We start from the raw sequence: 27,511 nt of genomic DNA on the forward strand, positions 1-27,511 counted from the left end.
GCCGATCCAGCCACCTCTGAGCCCATGTCCTCAGGGGTGCTGTGCAGCGGGTCATGCAGCCGGGCAGGGGCTGCGGCACCGCAGCCACAGTAGCCACGGTCCCCACAGCTCGCCAGCTTCCCCGGCCACCTCCTCTGCCCGGGCTGCGGTGGGGTCAGGCCTCCTCTCCGAACTCCCCTTGCTGCCGCCTGACAGCGTCCGACGGTCAGACTCTGCCCTTGCTGCATGTTAGGGCTCCCACGAGGGAAATTTTAGCAGAGTGTACCTCCATGAACACCAGCTGCAGGTCCTCCAACGGGCAAGTGATGTGGGTATGCCGCTGGATTTGGCCTCACGCCGACCACTGAAGGCAGCAGGGCATATATAGCTTCAGGTGCTTATGGGTGACCACAGCTGTGGTACTGCAGCTCAGGAGGAGAGCGCAGAAAACAGGAGACATCCAAAAGATTTTTATAGGAATTGGACCTATATTCTATATTTTTTGCACAGTTTGTAGCATCTAGATGCAAAGTAACTAAGCAAAGATCCCCTTCATGCAACGAAAATAAAAACGAGGATTGAGTGACAAGAAAACAAAGGAGAGCAGCCGTACTTGGATCTTTCACTATTTTTAAACCATACACAGGCCTAAAACTGGTGGGTGTATTTTTTAAAAGGCAAAGAATGTAAATATTCAAAATCTTGGGTAGCACCTATTTCTGGAAAATGTAACACAGCCCTTAGACTCCAGTTCAGTACTCCCAACGTAGGAGTGGGAGGACTGCATTCACACGAGACATGAATTAGGGCCTAAAAATATGTCCTAGTAATAAAAGAGAAGATAATTTTAACTTCTAGCATAGCCAGTTTCAGAGTAGAGCTTTCTTTAGTGGTAATCCATTTTGCAAGTGTGTGAACCAGCCCCCAAACCCCAGATAAACCTCAGGTAAGACACGTCTTCCTTGCTGATGGGGATGGTGGAACCAACAGACCACTGTGTTCCCACCATACCATCAGGAGACACAGAAGAAACGCTGCTGCGTGACTCCATAGTTATACATTTCTCACGGTTTCATGTCAGCACATTCAGCAGAACTGGACCATCCTGTGACCCCAACATTTCCGCAGCCCACTAGCACACTCCAAACTGAAGTCCCTGACCTGCACCTGGACAGACGCACACAGAGTTCATGGACTTCTTCATAAAACAGACTTTCTGGCCATGCTCAATGGAAAGCACATGCAGAAAGCAATGCAGGCGAGCGTCCTCCATGAGTCTCATGTCAGGTCTCCTGGGGTGGACAAGTTGTCATGGGTGGGGTCTTGCATGTCCTTGAAACCCCATCAACTCTTGACACATTGTGTCTTCTAAAGAAACACTCTGTTGTCCTAAAATTCAACCTAACCAAGTTGCATCAGAGTCAGCTGCCCCTTGCTGATACATTGCTGTCCAAAGGCAGCAGCCAAAGCGACTGACTGGAGGCTGGGAAGAGAGCCACGCATGCATCTGGGCAATACGAAGCTGTAAGTGAATAAACATCTGCAAGAGAGGAGATCTCTTAAAAAACAAACAGAAGAAAAAAGGCAATCAGGAGAGCGCGATGCCATAACTCCTGAAAGGCCTGCTGGAATATTTAAAATTAGTTCTTCCTGGGGAAAGAAACGAACGCTAGAGTCTATTTCATAATGCATCATGGGCTCTGTTGGTCACAGCCACACTTGTTCTGTGCACTCTGGGAAACTGGCAGACTGGAATCACAGCCCCAGAGAGGTGCTTCATATTGCTAATTCTAGCTGAAATGAAGTTTTCTGCAAATGGTATTTCTTATTCATGTTTGAAATTATTTTTTAATCTAGTACCTACAAAGATCGCACAGAGTTGTAAAAGAAATAAAAAATTCGCTTAAAAACCAATCCGACATTAGCTGCCTCTTATATTTCCATAACGAAAATATTTATAACTATGTTATTTTACAGTATCATTCCAAAACCCTGCAGTAGCCCTATTGAGAAGTGTTCAGAGCTCTCACAAATTTTGAAAAGCTCAGATTGTATGAATAACAGCAACGCATATTTGCAAGAGACCCCAGCTGGCACTGTCGGGCCTCTAACTGATGTAAGGAACTGCATACAGGACAGCCTGAATACCGCCCTTTGGCCCAGTTCAGGCTGAAGAGAACCGAGTCCTTTGGATGGACAAGGCCACGTGGGCATCAGCTGCAGCAGAAAGGAGAAACAAGCATTTTCTGCATAAATTATGTGACGCTTGGAGACAGCCAGCTCCTTTTGGAGAAATAAATCCTCGCTGTGCTGCTAGCTGGTGCTTGAGACGGTGACTAGGACAGTATGTGGGACAAGCGAAGAAATATTTTATTCATCGCTCTTCTACCTGTCCTGGCAAGAGTACAATGTCTTGGCAAAATTTCGCTTCCATTATCCCTTCACGCTGTGTGTCAGGGAGGGGGGAGAGAAAGTTTGCCATCCCACGGTTTCCAGCTGGAAACACGTAATGGCAAATGGGTATTTGATCCCCTTCAATCCCTCAAAATCTCAATCCCAACTATATCAAAAAACATGCACAGCAAGTACAGCAGAGAGAACTGCTCGCTGCACAAACTCCGAGCAAGCAGGCTTCGTGCAGAAATCTTGACAAGTTGAGGGAAGTTCAGACTTGAACTTCTGAAGGATGACGGTCCTTTAACTTCCACCAGCTGCAGGTCCTATAATGTGATTTTGTGAAAGTCATAGATTTTGGCACCCTATGATTGGATGAAAATGTTGGATTTAATTATTTTTCATATATATACAAATACACGTTTCTCTCCTGCATCTTTGCAAAGAAAATTTTGAAAATATAAACCGATTAAAACTCTGCAGAATAAACAATTCATCTATCACTGTCTTTTCCCACCCATAGTTTAAGTTGATTTTGAAAAAAAAAAAAAAATGGACATTTGAGGTCCCAAATCCTACAAAAGAATGCAAGTTGTGGAATCCTTGACTTTCACTATTTCCCTGCAGCCCATCTGCATGGATTTATTTTCAGGCTGAGAGCCTAGATAATGCAGAGTGTAACATTTCACCCTTAGAAAACCCAGTCATAGTAAAGAACAAACAATAATCATGATGGGTATAAGATGCAAAGAGATTAATTACAAGGCAGATGTTCAATCTTGTCTTTTCAACTGAGATTATAAATGGTTTGAGCCTAAGAGAAAAATTCAGAGCCTGAAACTGAAGGTTTGCTAATTAATCAGTTATAACAGCATAGGGGATTACAAAACATGATTAGAACACACTGGAAACACGAAAGACAAAGGAGGATGTTGAAGGGAGTATGGAAGCAGCTCTGTCAACAGAGGGACATCTCTACACAAGCTTGTGAAAATGATGCAGCTCATAAAAACGTTGTGCTTAAGAATTAAAACCCAACTACAACAACAAAATGACAATGCTATGAACCAGATCAATTCCTGGAAATTTGGCCCAATGTTTATTAAAAAAATCAGGGTTTGATCCAAGCTCCTTATGAAGCCTGGGACAAAACTTCCCTTGAGTTCAGCCCTTTTTATAAATATGCATGTACGTTAATATAAGTGTCACTGGAGCATGTATTTGCACATTAATATGCATCGTACTAGAGTGTCTGTGTTTAAGTATATAAATAGAAGTTGAATATAAACATATGCATTCATAGCTTTGAAGTTCCATTAGTAACAAAACAGCGTAGAGAAATTATTAGCATTTTTACATGATGATTTCTGTTTGAGATACTGAACTGCTACTGATACTTACAAGGCATTCAACAGATGGGGAGTCTAGACTGATAACTTCTGTGGTATGCAAGTATATTTTTAAACCTCCTTTAATGTTAAATTCTGATACTGTGCTGTAGGGATGAAATAAAGTGTGTTCCTGAGCATGCAATTTTAACTTCCTTGTTTTCTTTTTGAAACTCTCATTTGGCAGCGATCCACTACTGATAGTGCCAGTTAGCATGACCCTAACCCCTATAAAAATTAGCGATGAGGTCAATCCACACTGAAGACAACGTAACCACCCATGTGAGAATGACCTATGGGATGAAGGTCTCATGAGCCGTAGGGCCTGGTGCTCCTGAAAAAGAAAGATTCCCATGTAGAGTGCAGGATGGGGCTCCTATTCTCTTCATCTCGATTCTGCTCTCAATCTTTCTTCTCTAGTGGAAACAAAAACGGAAATTGTGCTTTTGTTTGCAAATTCTCAACAACGTTGATGCGTGCGTATTTTCTGTAATGTTACCTACTCAACAAAAAGTAATATATAACCTTGATGTACATAATGGATAAAAGTGAACATTATACAAGTGAAGCTAGAAAATGTTTTTTCTAGTTCTTTCTACTGTTTTGGAAAATGAACACAATAAAGAGACATCCTTTAGAGATACCGCTATTTTAAGCTATATTACTTAGGTAGAGTTTATTTGTGTGGTTCATTGCTCGTCCTAAGAGACCTTAATTTGTTCAAAGTATGAACTTATTCTGGATTTAAAATGGTAAAAGCAAACTAATGCAAAAACGTAATGAAATCACCTTCAAATCTGCTTACATTCTCACTTTTCAAACAAACCCGCACCATAAAAATAATCCCCCAAATTTCGCTGAGATAATTCCAGCAAATCCCATGCCCACCAAATCCTAAAACGTACTCCACCTGCTAGTGAAACTATCACAGTAATTGTCTGGGCTTTTATCTAATGAATATGCATTACAGCAGTCAAAACAAAATTCTAACTTAATCTCCATTACTGGGGAAAGTTTCTGAAACAAGCTGTTGCAGGGAAATTTATGTAATATGTTGTCAACATTCGGCAGAGACAAGCTGTCTGCTGGAAAGGGCTGATGGAAACCAGTTTCCTACATCCAGTCAGGGAGCCCTATTGTTGCTACCCTTAAGCCATGCTTTTGGCCGCAGATGCGCTGAGAGCATCACATCTCGTCGTGCTTTTAGCGCACCTGCCCACCTGTAGTTCATCTCTGTGCAAAGGCTGCGCTGATGACCACTGAGAAGTCTCTTTTTGCCATGTGCGTTTCAGTGAGTCACCACTGTCTCCTCTACAACGCACAAACTCCCTGATACCGGCTGGAGCTCAGGGAGATGACAGACGGAAATTCAGTGGATTGTCTGTACAAGGCCTGTGCATGACTGCACCTGCAGACAGGCATGTGCCTGATGTCAGCAGTTGCAACAACATGTTAGGGGGCAAACCAACAAAAGGAAAATTATTTCAATCTGAGATTAACAAACCACTCTTTTCATCCAACTGCCTGCCTATGATGCACGCTGCTTTTGCTATAATGGCCATTAGAATAATAGCGGCACCCCTTACCTTTACTTTTTGCCGTCTCCCACTTCTGCCTAATCAGCACAGAAACCAACTTTACATGCCAGCGTCAGAGAAACATTTCTTCAGCTCAGGAAGTGGTAGGAAGATCGGTTTAGACGTGCTAAGACAGGATGAGCCCTAAGAAATATGTGTTGGCAAGTCAGTGCATTACAAACTTTTTTATATCTAGAAAATTTTTAGGGAAAGAATAGCAACTTTTTATCCAGTTTCTGATTCCACAAAAAAAAAATAAGCACCTGCATATTCGTATGCAGATCTTGTTACTTATTATTTACTGCTTTTCTGAGCAGCAGTGGAATGACTGAACAAGTGATTTTGCTGAACCAAGGCCATGCGTTATCCCAAAGACCTTTGATGATATACTGGTGCGATCCAGCCACCAATCTCATGTATACTTTCATTTTTATAAGTCGTATGAATAACAGATGCTTCAATAGGTGAAGATAGACACGAGGGGATTAAGATAACAACAACGAGTGGAGGAAGGAGATGGGTGTTTTGGTAAAGACAGAAATTAAAGAAGTGCAAATATGTGATAAACACATGGATATTCAGGGTCACATACACTATGTTTTGCTTTAAAAGTGCCTTTTTGGAGCCTTTGCGGAGCCTTTTTAATCATTAAGAGAATAGATTGAGAAAGCTTCTGTAGTGTTTAATTCATACTGCCATTAAAACAGCACTCTACAAGATCCAAAATAGTGTGTAATTTGTTGCTTCTCGCTTTCATTTAATTTTGGACACTCTTGATGAGGGCTTGGAGTTTTTGAGGTAAAATTAAAGCAATAATATATACGGAATAGATTTTTTTTTAGAAGTATTCTCCTAAACTCAGAAACCAGGGTTTGGTTCTTCATCTTAGAATTGTCTACCACATTTCAGTCAAAGAATTATCTTATGGTTAAAGAGTACAGTCAATTTACAGTGGTTTTAGCTAAAGTAGAATAGTCTCCTGGTCTTCCAAGAAGCATGTGCATACACAAAACTGATGACGCACAGGCAAGGCACAAATGTAGACACTGTTACTAGGACTTTTAATGGAAATAAAAGTTATTAAATGTAGATAACATTTAAGCTTACCGAAATTGAGCAATTCATCTAAAAGGAGCAATCTCATTTAACAAAAAAAAAATCAACCCAAAAAACTGTAACAGTTTCCGTCAATTCCATAAGCAAATTCTCACAGCATCTGAAGGAAGTAATGCATGTGACAAAAATAGAGTTATTCTACAGATTTGTCAGCGCTGGGCTGCTAATATTGAAGAAAGACTTGCCTTTTAAATGTAAACTTGGATACACAGAAACCTTGCCCTCAGCATGTGTAACAAGCCATTCTGAGAGAAATCAAAAGCCCTCCAGGAACTGAAGAGCAAATGTGATTTAACACCAAGGAAGAATCTGATCCCCGTGCATTTGTTTACATACAAAATAGACAAATAAATAAAAAGCCCTCTTCTTTCAAACCCCACCGAACAGATAGGCAGAACTGCTTTGTAAACAAATGTAGCAGGCTGCCTTGCAGGCAGGGATTACACCTGCTCCTGCCTGCGAGCACCGACTGCGGCGCGCAGCGTGGCACACTGTCCACCTCGAAATGAGCAGCGCTCCCAGGGACCTGCCGTGTCACACGAGTATTTTGCAATGATAACCTTAAGTGATGTGATGCAAATGCAGCTACAGAAAAGCTAGGTACAATCTAGAAACAGGTTTATTTGATACTTGAAACTGGAGTGAAGACTCCTGAATTCCTACCTTTTGCTAATTAATTCTGCAACTGATTAATTAACTGCTCTGACTCAGTTTCCCTCTTTGTAAACTGGGGGGATGTGGCCTCTGTCTGTGAGAGTTAACAACAACTTTTCATAAATACTTTGAGCACGTACCTAGTTTGATTATGGTGATGCATTTTTATTAACTCTGGGCAATAACAGTCCTTGCTGGCTAGGATGAGTTGGAATTATCTGAAGAGAAGGATGATCTTAACTCACTGGCAGGGAAAAATAGTCCAATGTGCCTTACATCATAAAAGTATAAATTTAATAAGGAATTCACTGGTAGCCTTCAGGAAAATCTGCCAAAACTCCTTTGTCTATGGTTTCTTACCCCATTTAAGCAGAATGTATCACCTGCTTTGAAATGTGCCTGGCCTAACCCATCTATAAAGCAGGGTTCTGTTAAACTACTTCTATTACAAACCACATTTCTAAACTGCAAAGGGTTGTTTAATTTCTGACTAATGAAAACCAGTGTACATTTTTAAAAATACCCTTTCTTTTTACGCCTAATAACCATAATCTGGTAACTGGTACTGTTAGTATCTTACTGCTTGTTTTAACCTTACAGTTTACACCTTGTGCTGTAACATGGAAAGATTTTTAACAAAATGAATGCAGAGCTAAACTTTAATTTAAAAAGTATTATTGGCAGGGTACAATTTAACCCAGAAAGACTTCCTTTTGACTTGTTCTGGCAAAACTGAAATGCTTTACATTTATGCTTGAATAGTGTATATTCCCTCTTCTTGCTGCGTATGAAACCTAAAGGATTTGCACAGTGAAACTTTTTTCTTTAAAAAAAATCATCAAATAACTTATGCTCATATATCTCAGCTGAAGGCACAAAAAGTGCTCCTTGTGGGCTCAGCACTGGGTAAAACAAACCTGTCATATAGCTGTAAAAACTGGCCATTATAAATATGAATTGAAAATGAGTCAAGTATCTTGATTTTAGAAACAACAGATTTTACAGATACAAATCAGATGCTTTAGCACAAATAAATGATAAACACAGACCAATCAATAATCTTTGCAGCAGTTCTAGCTGGAAGAGACCTGCTGTCAGTGATATTAGAGAATATCCCCTTTTTGTACTGTTTCTTTTAAACTCCTAAAACCACGCGCAGCAAGAGCTGAGCTCCAATTTAATTACTGTCTGCACTGCTCAACAATGGAGGCAATTCAGACCACAGCGGCTCTGCCCCTTGCCTCCCAAAATCACCATTCATAAGGACACATAAATAGCAATCCATGATTAGCATGAAGGAGGGAAATCACAACCTGGAAATCAGCTAACGAAAGTTAGTTTCAGTTAACTATTGTCCAAGAGTCCACAGGCATTTTCCCTGGCGGTTTGCGGCAGGGCTGCTGGCATGGATGTAAAACAGAGCACGACCTCAGGGTTGGCTTCTGCTCCCAGTTATGTCAGTTCTTCCATAAGATTCAACTGGAGAAAGATCAGCGCACAAAGAAACTTAAGACCAAATTCACCTTTTTGGTAAAGGTTCAGGGGTTCCTGACATGAGAATTACAAGCTCCTGCATAAGCATCTGTCTTCATCATTCTGAACTACTTAGCTACTCAAAAAACATACCTACAAAACAGAACACTGAAATATCCTAAAAAATTTGGCTTGAAGTTTCTTTCACTTATTTATTTCTCATTCTAAAAAATTCTTATCCTTGTGCAGTTGTGCCTTTGTGATTTGTCTGTAAGACTATCAGTATTACACAGAGGAAAATCATACAAGAATCCTATGAGAATGTTTATATATTTAAAAAAAAAAACCAAACTACAAATTCATACAGCACATATGGATGGATGTGTATAAACACACAAATGATACAAATGTATTTTATTTTTACATCTCTAAACAAAATACTTCAACAAATTATAAAAGTTAATCCCTTGTCAATATTTTTGGATGCTACAGGCTTTAAAACACTTTGTCTAATATAACTTGGAGTTTATTATAGTCATTCATTTAATACTGCTAGACAGCTGAAGCAGAAGTTTGTATTTCATTCAAAAATATATATATGTACATATATATTAAGGCACTGACACACACGTATAAAGCAGCACAGTTCTGCCACCCTGACTCTTGCTGAGAAGTTTCAATTTCAATTTTACTGTGAGTAGAGGCAGCAGCATCAGGCCTTATACAAAGGTAATACTCTATTACAGTTGGCTTGATAGCCATCATTTTACATTTGTTAAACCCCACTATTTAAGGAATAAATAGCCATTTCACAGTCTCTGAGAAGTGGTAAGGAGTGGGCAATTGCATAAAATTAGTTGTGTGTAGATCTCTTTCTACAGAGATGGAGATAAAATATCTGTTAAATTCTACTTCCTTCTTCCCACACTTCCCAGCAGCTTTGACTCTTCATGCTGATGTTTTATGAGCAGTTGGAGAATGGTGGCTCTGCTAATAATTTTGAGCACCATTTATCTTATAAGGAACAAAGATGATGTAAAAATGGGGGAAAAAATATCAACTTCAGTGTGAAGTGTTTTGCTGAGATCTACTTATTGCTCATTCCTCAGTCCCCAACTGCATGTAAAATGCCACCAGCATGTACTGCAGGTTTCAGAAACAGCACTCACAAGTGGCACAACTCCATATCAGCTGGTACAGCGCTGGGACCGAGCCCTAGCCCAGCAGGAACACTTTCACAAAGACAGACTGTGGTATGCACGGGTAATCTCCTACTACACAATATTCGTCTGAAGACAACACACTAGCAAACACTCCATTAACAGTGTTTTTTTCTGCTTAATAAATCATCATGTGCTTGCAAAGTTCATTTTCTCCCCCTTTTATCCCACCCTTTTGTTTTTTTTTTCCAAGGGAATAAGAAATGGGGGGTGTACTAATTTTTAGTGTTATCCTAACCTCACTACAGCACCAAAGTAAGAGACTGGGAATCAGTCTCAATTTTGGTCTATTTTTACATACACCATGCAGGGCGTTGAGTAGGAACAGAGAGGAAGGCGACTTAAAAAGCCGTCAGGAATATTCCATGGAAACGCGCCTGCCTTCCTCACAGCCGTGTTCCCGTTTTTGGGAGGCACACGGGCGGATGGATGCGCATTGCCTCCGCCGCGAAGCCGAGCAGAAGGGCACCTCCTGAACCGCTGCACTACAGCTTCAGCTGTGAAAACAGAGAGTGCAAAGAGCCTCACAGTGAACAGCAGCAATTAAACAGCCTACAAATCACCTTTCCTCGTAATCCAAGTCAGTCAGGAGTCAGATAATTTCCTGAAAAAGAGGATTCATATCTCATATTAAAAAAAACCAAATCCATCTTAATGTATCCTCCCTAACGCCAAACCCTACATTCACTGAAGTAAGCAGCAAACTTTTTAGCATTAGTCTCAGCAGAGCTAATCAGGTACCTCAACTCCCTGCACATATGTTAAGTTTTGTTTTTCCATACCTTGAACAAATAGATTCCCCAGGTCAGCTACATACTGTCTCAACAGAAAAAGTCCTCCCACTCCTATTAAACATGCTGAAATTCTGTTTCCTTAAAGGCCTCTGTCTTTGTAAATAAAAAAATCAGGAATAAATTAGACTAGCCTGTTTACCTTCATTATAATCTTTCCTTCTTTAATCTGATTTTACTGTATTCTTATGTTTATCTCCAAAGTGAACAATATAAATCTTACCAATTTTCTTTTATTGAAATTTTACATATCCTTAATCTCTTTTGCCATACGTCTCTGAATCCTCACTATTTCTACCACTTATTTGGGAGCTAGAGCAGCCAGAACGAAAGAGAATATACTCAGTGAAAATACACCTTTCATTCATTAATGACACCGTAATATCTTCAATATTAGCCATCCTGCTCTTCACGCACCCTGCCCTGCTCTGTGCTTCCCTTGTTTTCACGCTTTACTTGGCGGAGATTTTCATTAAACCATCCACAGTGATGTCCAGTCCTTGGTCCGGAGAGGGTACTGTTAACTCGGGGCCCAAAAATGCATCTTCATACTTCAAATCTATTGTTAAGAAGGAAGAAATTGTAGACTGCCTGAATGACAACGATAACACCATCCATTTAATGCATTCTGTTAAAGCATTAAATTTGGTTATTTTACGACTCGGGGAGGGTTGCCTATTAGTATGGGTTGACAACCTGCTTTCGCCAGTTAACAAAGTGGTCTTTTTAATATATTATATATCACAATATGCTGTTAAAACTCCTCTGGGTTGGCTGCTTCGCTTCAAATTCATACTGCAGGGAACAAAGGTCAGCTAGAGCAGGAAGGTAAGCACTTTATTTTACTATTGGAACTTACATAATTTGCAGGCAAATTGAGCTGGTTTATGCAGAAAACATCAAGTTCATCACAGATGCCTTGAGAATGATCTATCTACTGATGCATATCAGCTTTTTTTTGTCTGGGTAACTAATAGTTTACAGGGGAAAAAACAGTAAACTGCCTGTAAGGTTGTAGAGATAGTTAGCTGTAAACACAGGGATCAATTCAGGTTCATTACTACTCACAAAACCTACACAGTATTGGACCGCAGTAATTCAAAAGTAGTACAATTAACAGAGATCAGACTGATATTCTAATGTTCACTTTTTTAATGCAACTTGATAACCTAAAGGGCATTAAGGGAACCTAAGAAAACAGTTTGCACAGACCTTTAGTAGCTTTGATATTTCACAAGGCAATTTCATCTGACCTTTAATTTTTAGTGCAGTGTTTTCCATTTGTAGGGTATCACTTCAGAAAGGGCTGTCATTAAGTGTTTTAAAACCTCCATTAATATCACTTAAACTGGAATCTGTAAGCAAAGCTCTCACCTCATGGGAGAATTTCCCTACCCAAATCACCAAGGAGAAGCTAAAAAATTTTTAAGCAATATGAAGCAGTTTCCAGCAGTACAATACTTTGCCACTAGCTTTATACGCCTCTGCATCGCCCCTGAAGAAAGCAAAACATCTGACTTAATTTCTGTGTTCAAAAGGTAAAAATGGCTATATACGTCATTGCCCATGTAAGATGGTCAATATTTATATTAGTGCTTTTTCTACTTACATAATTAATACCTTGAGGTAAAGGTGAAATATTTCGTTCTCTCTCAAAGTAAAATGCACCATTTTCTTGTCCTCACACTTATGTGCTGTTGCTAGGAAGATACCACTGTGCTAAAACCTAATTGTCTGCTATTTAGATATGGACTCATGAATCCCATATTTTTGTTCTAAATTTAAGTTCAGTCATCGTAGCTAATGTCCTTGATGCTATCTCAAATTGCTGTCATTACATGGATCACTAGAAATTGGAGGTAATAGTAAAAAAGAAAAGAAAAAAGAAAGGTACCAAATTAGATGATGGATAAAGGTTTAATCAATTTAATTTTATCACCAAATCCACTCCCTTCCTCTCGAGCTGTCAGGGGACGAGATAAGCGGAACACATCCTGAAGCACGACGCAATCCTGTTGTGGGGAAGGAGTGGTGTCCCTGAACCTCGCCAAGATGAAACACGCTCATTTATTACTTTGGCATTGCAGGATGATGAACCACCAAGCTGGTTTCCTCCCTCCGTCCTCAGCACAATCTTTCTATTTCATTAATTTTTCATGGAATTTCATTTCACATTCATTTTGCCTCTCTCACCCACTTGCTGCCCTTATTTAGTTTATTCTGTCAACTTTTATTTCGCGTCCCATTGTATCAGCAGCGACCTCGGCCATGGCTTTCTACCACATCAGGGATACTCGATTCCCTCCTGTTTCCAGTAATTAACTTTAATCGCTAGCTCTATAAAATGGTATTACAAATAAGGTGGCTTATTTGTTGTCTTATACTGGAAGGTAACTCCGAAGGAGCATATCTCCAATCACCCATTTCACACTTACTTTCTATATGCTGATTTCTAAGAAGTTGCCGGAGGCTGCTGAAGTGTGGCGTTTTTAGTATTATCAGTAAACGGCAACTCTGCTTTTGTTTGGTCTACTTGTAAACATTTATCTCAGAAAACAAGCCTTCTTTTTAAAATCTATACCACAGGCTATGAAATCTGCACAAACCGTGCTGAGGCCGCTGTGGTGAATTCTGCCAGTACTCTGCCATATTCCAGAGCCCTGGAGAAAACGCAACAAGAACCCACAAATACAGTAACTTGCTATAAAGCGCTAAAAATTTTAAATGGATTTCTCTAAACTGTTAGGCATAATTTTCTGACCTCTGGTCATTTTATACACACAGACAAAAAAAAACAAACAAACAAACCGAGAGAGAGAAATCTAAAATACCTATTACTGCTTTTACACGAAATTAGTATGCAGATAATCTGGCAAGCATCCCTATTTATTTTTCATTAGGTCTTTGAGAAATTTAGATATTTACTTCCCACTGGGAATTAACATACTTATTTTCTAAACAACAATGAAAATATTCCTACCTACACGGATTTAAAAAATGGCTATGAATATCCACATTTTAGCTTTTTAACACACTTTCTGCATGTAGCCTAAAACTGAATGAAATCGCTATGCAAATATATGCTTGCAATGGGATATTCAGTGCATGGACATTTAAGTCTTCAAGGTAGGATCTTTATACTGAAAGGCTTGCTGGATTTCATAAGCATAAAAATAAGATGCATGCAAATTAATTATTGGACAATGTTATTGTACACTGGAATCACACTCAGTGTCCTACACTTCTCAGTGCTTCATTTGCATATATGGAAATTTGCTCTGTATCTTGCAGCACGTGTTTTTAGTTGGTTTTTTTAGCTCAAATACACAGGGAAAATTAGCTATTCAGAGTATGTTGCTTGCTTTCCTTGCTTGAACTTGCTTTCTGCCCCCAGGAAACTCCTAAAACAGAGCATCCAGGTATAAAAGAAATGGAGCGAAGTGCTATACCCAGGCACACGAATTTATAATTCACACTAACCAGGACAAAAATACGACTGAAAACATGGAAAGTAAATCAGGAGGGGAAAAGCAATGCTATTAAACAGAGAATTTGCTTCTACTTCCACATTCCTAGATATTCTATCAGGCGATGTCTCAACCTGGTTTTAAGCACAGTTCATATGTAACGTGTAATAAAATCTATTAAGTTGTATAAATAACATGTTGAGCCTATCTCCTTAAGGAGTGGGGATGTGACAGGTAATCTCACTTCCTTATTCTGATTGTATACTGAATGTAATACTGAATGTAAATTCAAGACTGGAGTGAATTTCTTTGTCTACACGTGTCCATAGGTATCTCCGTGTGTGTATGTGTAAACATAAGTGCATCGTTACACTCTTTAAAGCATCTACTAAAAGTATTTTTGCTATGAACACCGAAGTATGTGCTGGAGAACCGTAAAAGACAAGTGTCTTTGGTGTAACTCTCTAAAAAGATTTCTCACAACCTATTAAATAGATCAAGCCGGCAAAACAGTGGAGCCCGTATTAATTCTCATAAAGACATAGCAATTTATGAGCCTAATAAACATTTTCTTGACTAGTCTCCAGGATAGTCAGTTTGTTAAACAACACCTTTGCATTAGATACCATAAAAAAAGACAAAGAAATATATGAACAGTAAATAAACTAGTGTAACAGTAAAATCCAACAGGTTTTATACTGGGCGTGCCTTAAGTTACAGGCATTTTTTGCCAGCAGGAATTTACAGGAATGTGTGTTTTTATGAATAGGTACTGTGATTACATAGAAAAGAAAATCAGAGTCATACAAATAAAAGCATTGCTCCCTATAATTAGTATACTAACCAACTACATTATCTGGAAAGTGGCTTCAATAGCACATTTGAGGAATAAAAAAATGAACCCTTCAAGTGCACATTCTTACTGATATTGGTCAGTCAAGCACCTTCTAGAATGCCATCAACCTCCAGCTGCCTATTCTGCAAATAGCTTTCATCTACCAAGTTATTGTTCAGCAAGTTTTTGTCGTTTTTTAAGATATTCAACTTCCACCTTCTTTTGGCAAAACACGGAGCAACAAAGGATGCATCAGAGAAATCCTACTGAACGACTCTTGCTTTGTCTGCTGCTTAGAACCAAAATTAACACTTGTCATTTACCTTTACAACAAAGCACCTTTTCGCCATTGCATAGATTAATGGATTATTCTTTTCTCTCGGCCAAGGACAGGGTAGGTAAGGCTAGGCTAAGTTTGTGATTCCCTAGAAAAGTAGTTTTGCTTCAACAAATACAGCATAAAGAAGTCTGCAGAGCACAACTTAAGTACAAGCAGATTTAAGGAGGCTGAAGAGGAGAACTCTCCCTTTGCTTAGTATTTTAAAATTTATTCTGTAATGGAGCGTAAAAAGGCAGCCTTTGTCACCAGGTGTTACAGCATGCTAAGGATCCGGAGTAACATGCCAAGGTTACGCACCTACAGAAAGTCCTGATATATCTGCGCATCTGTTGTTTTCACTCGTGCGCAGACCACTCTTTGTTACTATGAGTCTGAATATAGAGAGTTCAGACATGGAAGTTAAAATAGTGACGATCAAACGATACAGCCTAGCATTTAGCACTTGACCAGTTTTTGCTACTTCCTACGTGAAACCTGCTTTGGCACCTTTCTAAAAAGTTATCAAACACCATGCTTATTGGCCTTAACGTAATCAATAATTAAAAGACACTTAGCTAATGGCGCCTTCAAAATTAGGATTTCTAGAATTAGAAGAAGAAAGAGAGTATCCAAAGCACCAGCTTGGGTTGACGAGCTAGCTGACTAAAACTTGCGTTAGTCCCACATCATGATGACAATTACAGGTTAGAGGATATTTACTGCTTAGGTAAACGCCTGGAGTTAGCGTCTCTGCAAGCAAGGGCATTGCAGCTGGGCATCTCCGGCACTCTGCTTCTCGCAGCGGTTCGTTTTACTTTAAAGTGTTCACAGTCTGTTAACTTCGGCTTTTTCAGGCAAAACATCAAAAATCAGACAGTAGTGTGTCATCCGCTCTACAGGAGAAAACAGGACAGCCTTGCGAAGAGCTTTCATCTAGGGCACATCCCCTGTTCGCAATGGCATCCTGTAGCTCCACTTTTCATGCTTTGGACAATCAGCGCCTTCCTAACGAAGGCTTGCTTAGGGAAGGGCAACGGCACCGAAACGGCACAACTCGGTGCACCTTCTCTAAAAAAAAAACCAAAACCAAAAAAAGACAGCAAAGGGGTAGTTCGGGGGCGCTCCCCACCGGCCGGGCGCCGCGCTGCCCGAGGCTCGGCCCGGACCGGACCGGGCCGGACCGGGGCGTCCCCGCCCGCCGGCATGGCCTGACCCCCCGGCACGGCCCGGCCCGGCCCGGCCCGGCCCGGCGGGCGGCGCTGGAGCGGGGGGGAGCCGTGCCGGGGCTGCTGGAGCCCCCGGGACAGCCCCGCCGCACCGCGCTCCCTCGGACGGGGCCCGCCGAGCCCCCGCCCGCCGGCACCGCTGCGGGGGTCCAACCTCGGCCCAAAGCGAAGAGGGGAGGAGAGCGAACGCTGCCCGTCCGCGGGGGAGAGCGGCGGGCCCCCCGGCCCCGCTGGCGGCGACCGGCGCGGCGGGGGAGGCGCCGCCCGCCCCGCTCCGGCCGTCGGGGCAGCGGCAGGGCCGGTGCCGCCGGGCGCAGACAATAAAAACAGGCGCAGCCGAGGCGTCTGCCGGGGCGTGCGTGCGGGAGGCAGGAGGAGAGAGATAGGGGAAAAAGAAAAAAAAAAAGAAAAAAGAATACATTCCTCTTACCTTTCCTCTTTGATCTCCTCCTCCTCCTCCTCTTGGACTTGCATTTCAGCTGCCCGCTCGGCCCTCCCGACGCCCTGCTGCTGCCCAGGACGGACGTCATGCCTCTACTTCAGCGACACAGCACCGCGCCGAGATGTTTTCCTCCCGCGGAGTTTCTCCTCTTTCTGGAGGCGGCTTTTATAGCGCGGTGGGTAGGGCCGGCTGCTCGGCGCTGCCCAGCGCCGCGGCGAGGGGTCGCGCCTCCGCCCCGACGTGCCGGGGCCGGCCGGGGCGGGGAGCGCGGGGGGCCCGGCCGGGGCGGTGGGAGGGGGCGGCTCGGCCGGCCCCGCGCCCACTTTTTGCACCTCTCCGAGTTGCCGGGCACCGGCCGCTTTGAAGCCGACGGTGCGGGGGTGGGGTGGGGGGGCCGGGGGGGGGGGGGCGGATTTGCTGCTGCAAAGTCTCCCGCAGCCCAATCGCTCCCGCCGCCCTGCTCTGACATCAGCTCCGCCAGCCCTCGCCCCCAAACTCCGCTCCCCCGGGGCTGCCGGCGCTGCCCGGCTCCCGGGAGAGAGCGAGGGAGAACGGCCCCGGAGGGAATAAAAGCATCCTGCCGCCTCGTCTGGGAGAAGCCGGAGGGGCAGCTTGCAAGAAGGGAGGCTGCACGCAGGATTTCAAGCCTTTTCTTTTTTTTCTTTTTTTTTTTTTTTTGTCGCTTTAGACCATGTGGACACTGAACACTCTGCTTCCAGAAGCAGAGAACTGCCGCTGCTGTCCTCCCTAACCAAACACTTATTAACTAGTTCACTAATTGCAATGCTTATTATTCCCAGGGAAAGAATATGAGTTACTGCTGCAGGATCCCTGTATCCACAAACCTTATGCAAGAGGCTAAGTGTAGCGATTCCCCTTGAATCTCCAGTTATTTTTAAGGTACGTGCTCTGCTAAATCCACAATCAAGGGCAAAAGCTCTGTGAAAAGAGGAGTGTGTTGTCGCTCAGGCTCGTACATTAACACTCTGCAGTGCCTCATTTAGGCAACCGTGCAATTAAAGTGTCAGGAGCAGAGGGGCTTTTACAGAGAGGAAAGATGACAACAGCATTCCTCTAAAAAGCTTGGCTACAAAGCATTGCACGTTCATTACAAAAAGCCAAGGTGTGCAACAGATAAGAGACTGCTTTAAGTTACAGGGGACCTACTGCTTCTGTGCTCTATCCTCCTTAGTTATTACCTAACTTAAAAACACATATCTGGAAACCTAGGCACTGAATGAAAAACCAAAGAATATCAAGAAAAAATTATGCTAAATAATTAATGTCATCATTACTGCCTGCTGCATTTGTAGTCGGCTGGAGGAGCAGAGTAAAACCCTGTTTATCAGAACTCCTTTAATCTAAAACTTCCTCTTGTTGGAATGTAGGTTACCCAGCTCCTGCTGGTAAGTGCTTCCACTGCAACTCTCCCGGCTATTACAAACCCTCTGTGTTCGGCTGTTTTAGGCGTCTGTCATTTTTAGATGAGGCAGAGCTAGACATTACACATATTTTCAAATTAAATAAAAATATTTCCATAAGAGTCTCTAAAAGTACTTGTTAAACCAGGATTTGGATGATGCAGGTGTGACAAGATGATGTCACCTCTTGAGCTCCATCATCCAAGGAGCAGGTCACATATGGTAAGAAGGCCCTATGTGCCCTCAATTTTAGCTGTGTGGCACAGCACAAAGCACAGGGGGAAACTGCTCACCACCACCACCTTACCAGCTAAGGTAAGAGAGCCTGTGAATTTAGACCCACATGGCTTGGGTCAGATATCAGATATCATTCAGGAAGGCCTGCATGGAAGTAGGTTTTTTAAATGCGGAGCTTTTACAGGTCACTGGCTGGTTTGGGCTTTTTTTTGTTGTTGTTACAACATATCACCCAAAAGAATCAAACCTTTGATCCGCTACGTAGCTTAAGTAAACATCTCTTTAAAAAGCGTCTGTCTATTTCAGGGAGAAAAACATGTCTGCAGGAAACCAGAGAGGCAATCACTATTTTTTGTTTTTAGCTTGAGCCTTCAGCCTTTAACCTTTCTCCCCTTTTCCTTCTGGTCTCTGTTGTCCTGAGCTCTGCTGACCCTCATCTATTAATGTGGCATAAACTTGTAGTTGCATATGAAGTAGCAATGCTACTGCAAAACACAAGTGCACATTCAACTGCACATCAAATTCCTGACCAGTCTGGAATTTAAGTCACTCAGTCTAGAAGCCAGATATAGAACAGTGCCTTCTATGCTTTAGTAACAATCTGTGCTCTACCCATTAGGGGTCTAAAAGGCAAGCAGGATCCAATTAGAAAGAAAATGAGCATCCCAAGACATTCATTCATAAGAGTGGCTTCAAGCTCAACACATTCTTTAAAGTTTCTGAAGACTTTCTTTCTGATAACGTTTTGTTATACTCTTAAAATGACTGGAATCTGAGGTGTTAAGAAGATAGAATGGCATTGCCAATCTCTAGAAAAGTCATGCTACCAAACCAACCTGAAAAGCCACCAATTCTCAGAACCTATCATTTGGTGCTAACAATTTCATGAACTGCTTTTCAGTTCTAGGCACAGTTATGAGAAAGTATCAGCAAGCTAACATTAGCAACAGCTGAGCTATACTGGTAGTATGGCTTCCTCCTAGGCTGGTGTCAGGGTTGGTGAAGGCATGAAGACAGCTTAAGTCATGCTGTGGAAGGTGTCCCCTTTGCCACAAGGAATGGTGAAGGGCAGTCATTTTTTATACTATCCAGCTACAAAGTCAATAGGATTCCTTAAATGTGCTGTGCTTATTCCTCTTGCTCTCTACAATGGAAGGAGTCAGCTTCTCTGCCCAGTGACGTCCCCTCTTTCAACACCCTTTTTAAACTTAAATACAAGGTTACCAGTCCCACACAACTGGGTCAGTCTCTCTTTCCAAGCAAACATGTACGTGATTTCAGGCACTATGGTAAAGTGGCATAAACTCAGTCTAGGGAATACAAAACCAGTATTAACGAGGTGGGAAAAAACCTAAGTTATAAAATAATACCAGCCTCTTTCAGTTATGTGTTATGTCTACTAATGGCCAACGCACTTGATAGTCTTACCACCCCACAGAAGTTATGGCTGTTCCTGGATGCCCCAGTAATATTCATTAGTGGTATTTCATGCTCCTTTTTGTTGAGTAAAGCAGCTTAGGACTTTTACCATCTCCATGGGCCTGGCTGTGGAGGTTGTTATGTTTATTACATTCAAGGTGAAATATTTCAGACTGTTCTAAAGGCAGTAACTTCACACACCTTGACTTACAGCCTGTGAAGAAATGCACATCACACCAATGCATAGCCACCTACTCGGGCCTTGTCTGAATCAGACAGGTAGGGGGGTTTAAGGTGTGAGTCCTGATGTGAAAGACCCTTCCCTATGCTGTCTGGGGAGCTGTGGCTCCTCTTGTGACCCATCACAGTTGCTCATCCCAGCCAGTATACCGAAACATATATCCCTGTTCTTGTGAGGTAGACAGGTCTCTCTCAGCACTGGAGGTACCCAAGCAAGGAGTCCAAGCTTTGCAGAATTTGTGACAATTCACTTCACTCAGGTTGTCTCAAAAGAGGAGAGTTGAAGGGCAGTCCAAATAGTTCAGCTGGAAGACTGGTGGTCACTATAAGAGTATGCTGGGGATAGAGAGTGGGAAACTGGATGCCAGGTTACACACCTTAATTATACATTACCATTTAAGTTTCCATGCCTAAGCAAAATAGTGTAGAGATAGTAATCAACAGAAATGGAGAAAAATGAAATGGCTGAAGAAAAAAAGCAGCCCACTCTTATTTCAGGTAAACACTTCAGATAAGCAACTTCAGGAACAAATCTTTGGAAAAGTTACGCAAATTTGAATACTAAGCCTATGAGTATTATGGGTGGCCAGTACTTTGTCTATACAAACATATCTAGATGAAGTAGAATAAATATGAAATCCATTTTTTATTTATCACTCTGTTTTACTGAAATTTGGAGTAACTTGCTTTTCAGTGGCGTGGTATTACAAAAATTGCAGGTGAAACAAAAAAAAAATGCTGCATTGAACTTACAGAAATGCAAATACATAGAATGAGGTTGTGCATCTAAGATGTACCAGGGATGTTCCACAAGGCTGTTGCAGCATTTGCAGGGGTGCTCCTCCCAGAGCAAAAGTGTCCTGCTGAGCACAGCAAGTGGGAGAAGCAAGCTTCAGACTCTGCACTTCCCAGAATATACACAAACCCTTGAAACAGAGGCCATCTGGCTGCTGTATTCTCCAGTTTCCAGCTGTGCTGTCCCTTCCCTAAGGAGCTGTGGATACTGAGAGCAGCAGGCCATGGTAGAGACCTGTGTAATTTGCTGCTTGGGAGCAATATGCCCTATAGGCTTCTGAGAGGAGAAAAGGATGTAGTAGCAACATTCTATTTTTCTCACATCCTCCCCACCCCACTTCTGCTTGCTTTTGCTCCCTCCTACCTGAATAGGTGGGAAAAAAAAATGAGGCCCTTAGAATTTGGAAGATAAAAGATGCTCAAGGGCGTTAAAGCAGGACATGAATGCAATCGTGTGCCTGCGCAGGTGAGATTCCAGAGCCTTCTGCCGCAAAATGCCTGCACTAATCCACTCTTGCCCTACTTACAAGGAGCTGTCAGTGTGGCTATTTGCAGAAAAAGCCACTTTAGCTTTGGGGCCAAACATCACAGAGTGGTGATGAAGCAATGAGGGTATGGATCCATATTCAGCGTGTCAAGTTTGCCAGAAAAATGCCTTACTGCACATAGGTCCTCCTATCTGCTTTGCATATTCTCACACATGAAATAGCCCAGGCTGGCAAACACTGTGGTGTTGGATAGCAGGAGGTTAAGGCAATGCTAAAAGGATTTTGCCCCTTCAATAAGCTGCAACAGAACTGAAGGAATTTGGGATGCAGTACTCCTCCTGCTATGGGAAAGCCACAGCAGCCAAGTTTCATCTCCCACAGGAGAAGCTCCCCCTTTTCCCCTCATTTCTTCCAGGTCCCACAGCTACTCTGATGAGGGTTTGCTGTGCAACATGCCAGCAATAAGCGATGTCCAACTCCCTGATGAGCATGAGGTAAACATTTCAAAGCTCCTCCGACAATAGTCTCTTTAACAGGGAAAATACCTGGGTGCCAAAGACTGCAAATCATTGTAATTAGTAAGTCTGTATATGCCACACAAACCAGCAGCGGTCACTGGGGATGAAACAAAACTTTCTGAAAGATGTTTGTATGGGCATATTAAAACATAACTCAGTAGCTCTGACTCCTGAGGGGAGTGGAGATGCAGCTCATCACCAAAACCAGTTTTGATTTTAATAGTGTTTCCTGTGTTTGTAATAAACTAAACCAAAACATGGTACGAAAGCGTCCCAAAGCAGGCATTTCTGAAACCTCATTCTGCCTTCAGATGTTTCAGTCCTGGCCCAGACCAGTCGTAATCGTTTTGTTCATATGGGATTGACTTGTTCACAGACCTCCTGTAAGGCCTCCACTAATCAGGTTTCTTTCTGTGCCTCAGTATCCCAATATGCAGAAAGGTAATCAAATACACTCTTTCTTTAAGCGCTTGAAAATGCATCAAGGTAGAACAGCTAATTATTATGATTTTTTAATTATTAAATATTTATTCTCTGATACTGAAATATTGAAAAGTCATTTTTGTCCCTCTATATCCTTTGCATACACCATTTGAAACAGTTAATCTGCTGGGGAAAAGTTCCCCGTTCTGCAGCGTGCCTGTTCAGAGCAAGGAGCTGCAGCCCCAGTGCACATCCCCGCACCAACCAAGGGCAGCGGCACAGGCCAGCGCTGCCTGGCTCCGGCAGCACCCACAGGCAGAGGAGAGGGGCACCTGATCAGCCCTCAGTGGGGCAGGGGTGCAGTGTCACTGGTGGGTCCCCAGCCCACCTCTCTGAGTGGGTGGCTGCAAGGAATTCCCAAGGGATCGAACCGCAGCATCACTCTCAGCACGCAATTGCCTCAGGCTGAGAAATCTGGCACCTGAGAAGAGAATTGTCCAAAACAGTGACCAGGCTTAAAAATTAAGACCTTCATTTCTCTGTGCTGACAGCTTTTTCATCAGTGAAGTACAGATGCAAATACTTACTGCAGGGGATTAAGGAAATCTAAAATGACCGGGGGCTGCTTGCATACAATATACTTTTCACCCTAATCTTTTCAGTTTGGAAATCTTTGAAAAATTAAATGATGAATAAATTCACCCCCTAGCAGCCATGGGGTTTACAGACTTGCAAAGTTTTTGATGAAAGACTCTACCATCTTCTAAAATGAATGCTGCTAGCCTATGTCATGAGAAACCTTAACTAACTTCTCTGGGACTCTAAAAATGTTTTATAGAGTAATCATGCAGTAACTGCATTGTAGAGAAATAAGACAGTACTGAAAAATACTACAGCATAGTTATCGTGTGGCACTATTTCGTTAGCGCAATGTGTTAGAGTTTAAAGAAGTTATTATAGAATTATAATTCGACTAAAGTTTACGTTTGCAGACATGTATATATTTAGTATTACAGCCTTTTCCTTTAGACCTCCAGCACCAGTCACTGACCTTGATAGTGGTAGTGGCTGAGGCTAAGGTATAATAATAGTCAATATAAGAGAAGCATATTAAATTGCATTAACCTCAGGTTAGATTCCCTAGCAGATTCATCAGGTTTCAGTGATATCCTATTAACTTTACAAAAGCTGTTTCACTCCAATTTTCTGTCACCTTATTTTGAAACATATTTTTCAAAAGGCATTCTGATTTAGATGATATATGATCACTGAAAAGCCAAAAGCAACACTTCAGGATGTAAATGCAGAAAAGTGCCTGAAAATAAAGGAGCACCTCTGTGTTTACATATGCTTTCCAACACTTGGTCAGCAGAAACAGCCAACCACAACTTTCTAATATATGTAAGGCCCTAGAGCCTGTACTGAGCACCCTACAACAGACAGTCAGAATGAGGCCATTCAGAAAATAAAGAAAGAAATCTATATTTTCTGAATGAACTAACCTATGAACTCTATAATGAAGATCATAAAAAAAAAATATTTGTCCCAGTACATTCTTCTGATAAACCATCTGATACAATGATTTCCCTGGGGAAGGTTGTCTGTGTTGCACAGTATGGCCATTCAGAAGTCAGAAACAGAGAAGACACATATTGCCTGTAGTGAAAAACAAATAACATGAAGGCTACCTGGTACTATTAAACAATTTTGTGCATTTAATTTCCCATATGATACATATTTGATGTAGAACAGTTTAAACCTATCTTGAAGTTCTGGCTAGTGTTTCTCTTGATTGCCGCACTCAGGAGCTGGTGGGTCCCTTTCTGTTTCATGCTAGAACAGTTCTAAATTATGACACGTTGCTAAATGTAGATGGGCATCATTTGGCTGAGGACTCCTCTTGTAGATGTCCCTACTGTACTAGAATAATCATCAGGGAATTAGTGCAGGGTTTGAACATCCTCAGTCTGAAGTCAAGCCTTAACTGATGTTGAAGGGCATGACCTTAGGTAAGTCACCTAAACATCTAGCTTCTACAAAATGACAGCAAGCCATATTGCTCCCTGTAATTTTGGTTTCATTGGTTTGTCAATAAACTATTGAGATAAATGCTGCCTTTTGCTTGTGTCTAGGTGCAGCCTCTACAAATATGGACCCCTACTTTTGCTTGAGACATATAGATGATATTGTAATATGAATAAGGAAATGCCAGGGAGATACAACTCCAATCACAGACCTAAAAAAAAATCCACCAGCACCACTGAGAAAACAGTAGCAGTCCCTGATTCAAGAAACAAACTTCTTGAATTGTCTGAAATAAGGAGAAGGTATAATCCGATGCAGTCAATACTGTTACAGGTTTATCCTCTACCTCCCACATCAGTTTCCCTTTAATTTTATTTCTTCTGTGCTACAACTGATTTTCACTCATCCAAATCTTGATCTAAGGTAGGCATCAGGAAAATAGAGGTACTGAAGCATCTGTCTGAAGAAAAGAGAGGTACTTGGAGGTGCTTGCATGTAGGTCTTTTGCAACAACTGAGCCACTCAAGGAGAATGACGTTTACCCCAACCATCGTCCACAGGCAAGTCAGGGAAACTCAAGAAGCATGAAAGACAGACGACAGATCCAAAGCATGCATCAAGAGAAGTGGACACATCAAGAGACACAGAGACAACAGTAACTAGTTCGTGTTTCTCCCTTACTCCAGAAGTCCCAAAGAACAATCTGATATCTTTGGATGATTTAGCAGACCAAAATCTCAGTCCAAACTCAATAAACTTCTGTTGAAAATGTTATTTTAAGACCTCAGGTAAACCTGAGCTGAAGCCCAATACATCCATCTCAGCGGCGAATCCTGAACCCTCCCGTCATATAAGAAATATATAAACTCAATTGTACTTCGTAACAATTCCCTAGCAAGATGGTAGTTCTGCCAGTTACTGTGTTAATTAGTAGTAGCTATGGAGTCCTTCAGTTTGAGGTTTTTGCCTCTGCCCTCTGTCCAAAACCTTCCTCCCTTAGTTTTTCTTACTGAATCTACATTCAGGCATTAATTTCTATGTGTCATACCAGTAAAGATCAGTTTTGCATCAGGATGACAATGACAGGCAGCCACTGAAGCATTAAAACACAAGCGCTGTATCAAATAAAACCTTAGCCAAACTGACATGATTTATTTTAAAATAATGAGCTTCTCTTTACTGACAGACAGTTTCTGAATAAAATCAGAAGAATTGAACTCTGCCAAACTTAGTAGTAGGGGAAGGCTCAGTGGAAATACAGTTTTAAATCAATTGTTTAATCACAAGTCTGGATTCATCCCATCTAATTTTGACACTTAACGCAGGTGAAGACCTAAGTGAAGAGTCTTCTCACCCTGTACTCCTTCGCACACAACTGGAGAAAGACAGGCCTCCAGATGATAGCACCAAGTTTATTTTGGAAATGCCTTTCTCTTTTTCCACAGGTGAATTGAATACTGAGTGTATCTTGGGCAACATGGGATTTTCCAACATTTCTTTTAATCTTAAAACTAGCCAAAACTGGTAAAAGTAGACCTTGTCTTAAAAATAGGAAAAATTTTATGTCTGCGGCTTGTTTCTCCCTAGATTTTACTGGAAACCAAATACAGTATAAAAATGAAAGAAGGACAAAGGAGAGGAAGGTTGAAATGACATCAGTGTAAAATACAAAATATTCTCCTGAATCCTGGGTTATAAAGTATTTATTTCCATTTATAGAATCAGTTTAATAAACATCCTTTTCAAATGCTCAAGATTCCTGTTAGATCTTTATCAAAGAGGAAAACAGTGAAAGACATTTCTACATCAGTGTTTGACTTAATTTTTTTTTTTTCCCCAGCAAGAAGTATTAGGATCGTTTGTAAGATGCTTTATTTAGAATCTGAAAATTTATTTTATGTTTTTCTGTTGACAACCAGAAGCACTGTGTGGAAAAAAAATAGCAGAACAAAGAGCTCCCTAGAGATATTTCACGTTTGCTGACTCACTACATCATCACATATGACACTGAATTATTAGTTTCAGCAAATACTGAAATAGCACAAGAAAGCTTTCTTGCTCTTTTATCTTCACCATTGTTCTTGGATTTAAACAACTCACATAAAAACTCTTGGGTAAAACCACAAACATTGAAAAATCATAATTTAGAGTGGTGTTTATTCTACAGGATGCCTCCTTAATCATACCGAGATAGAAGGCTGGGAGTATAGTTTTCTTGAGCTCAGAGGACAATTTGGATAGAAAACATGTTTCTTGCTGATAGCCTGGATGCAGAGCCCATCAGGACTTTAGGAAGTTTTAGCAGGATTCTTCTTCTGTCTTTCTTCACCTGCCTGAGTGACTCTGCTCATGCACAGGGATTGAAATTGTGGCCTGATTTGTATCAGGATAAGCTCTGCTGTTGTCTGAGAAACCTCCACATAGTACGGCACATTTTTCAATTGTGTCTTACTTTTGAGTTAACTATTTTCAGACTCCTTTTAAAAATATAAATATTAGTGGCTATCAAAATTCAGGTAACTGTGTGCAATATTATGTGCATGGGGTCTCAAAACAGGGGTGCGCAGCTCACCCTGCCTCTCTTGCCTGCACTTCACAGTACTGCTGACATATGGATGACCCCACCAACCCCTGTGCTCCACTGCTTGCATGGGCTTATTTGATTCCTTTGGCCTTGATCATAGCTGTAAATTTCTAAAATGACACTGTGTTGTTCTGTATTGCAGGAACAGTGAAAGGTAAGTGTCTGGGTTGTATTATGACTTTCATGACCTTCTGACTGGGAATAGAAGTGTAATACTTCACCAAAAAAATGTAACCAAAACAACTCCAGACTCAGCTGGATGTAGGAAGCTGATAGCTTAATATAATCTACTTTGATGCAGTAATAAATAAAATTATAACCCTTTACATTACTGTAGATACTGAACACTTCTGAAATGAGAATTGTTATGTATTAGTTAATGTTGAAACTGAAATTATTAACAACAAACTGAGGCACGCTTGACTTTTTTCAGAATTAATTCTCAAAAGTAGCTATGCTAATTCTTGTTTTTAGGCTTGG

General features: G+C 41.5%; 1 protein-coding gene across 2 annotated transcripts in view; it reads right to left on the bottom strand.

The window, feature by feature from the left end:
• The window catches only part of ADARB2 (adenosine deaminase RNA specific B2 (inactive)), a 323,206-nt gene extending 305,900 nt beyond the window's left edge, over positions 1 to 17,306 (bottom strand). The window contains exon 1 of one of the 2 annotated variants that reach the window (XM_075082413.1): positions 16,870 to 17,306. In XM_075082413.1, coding sequence (XP_074938514.1) covers positions 16,870 to 16,969 — 100 coding nt within the window. In that variant the 5' untranslated portion in view covers positions 16,970 to 17,306. The remainder of the gene's footprint in view (positions 1 to 16,869) is intronic. The other variant, XM_075082412.1, reaches the window with a different exon arrangement.
• Positions 17,307 to 27,511: the final 10,205 nt, after the last annotated feature.

This window comes from Phalacrocorax aristotelis, chromosome 2 (genome assembly GCF_949628215.1).
Source record: "Phalacrocorax aristotelis chromosome 2, bGulAri2.1, whole genome shotgun sequence".
NCBI classification, from domain to species: domain Eukaryota; kingdom Metazoa; phylum Chordata; class Aves; order Suliformes; family Phalacrocoracidae; genus Phalacrocorax; species Phalacrocorax aristotelis.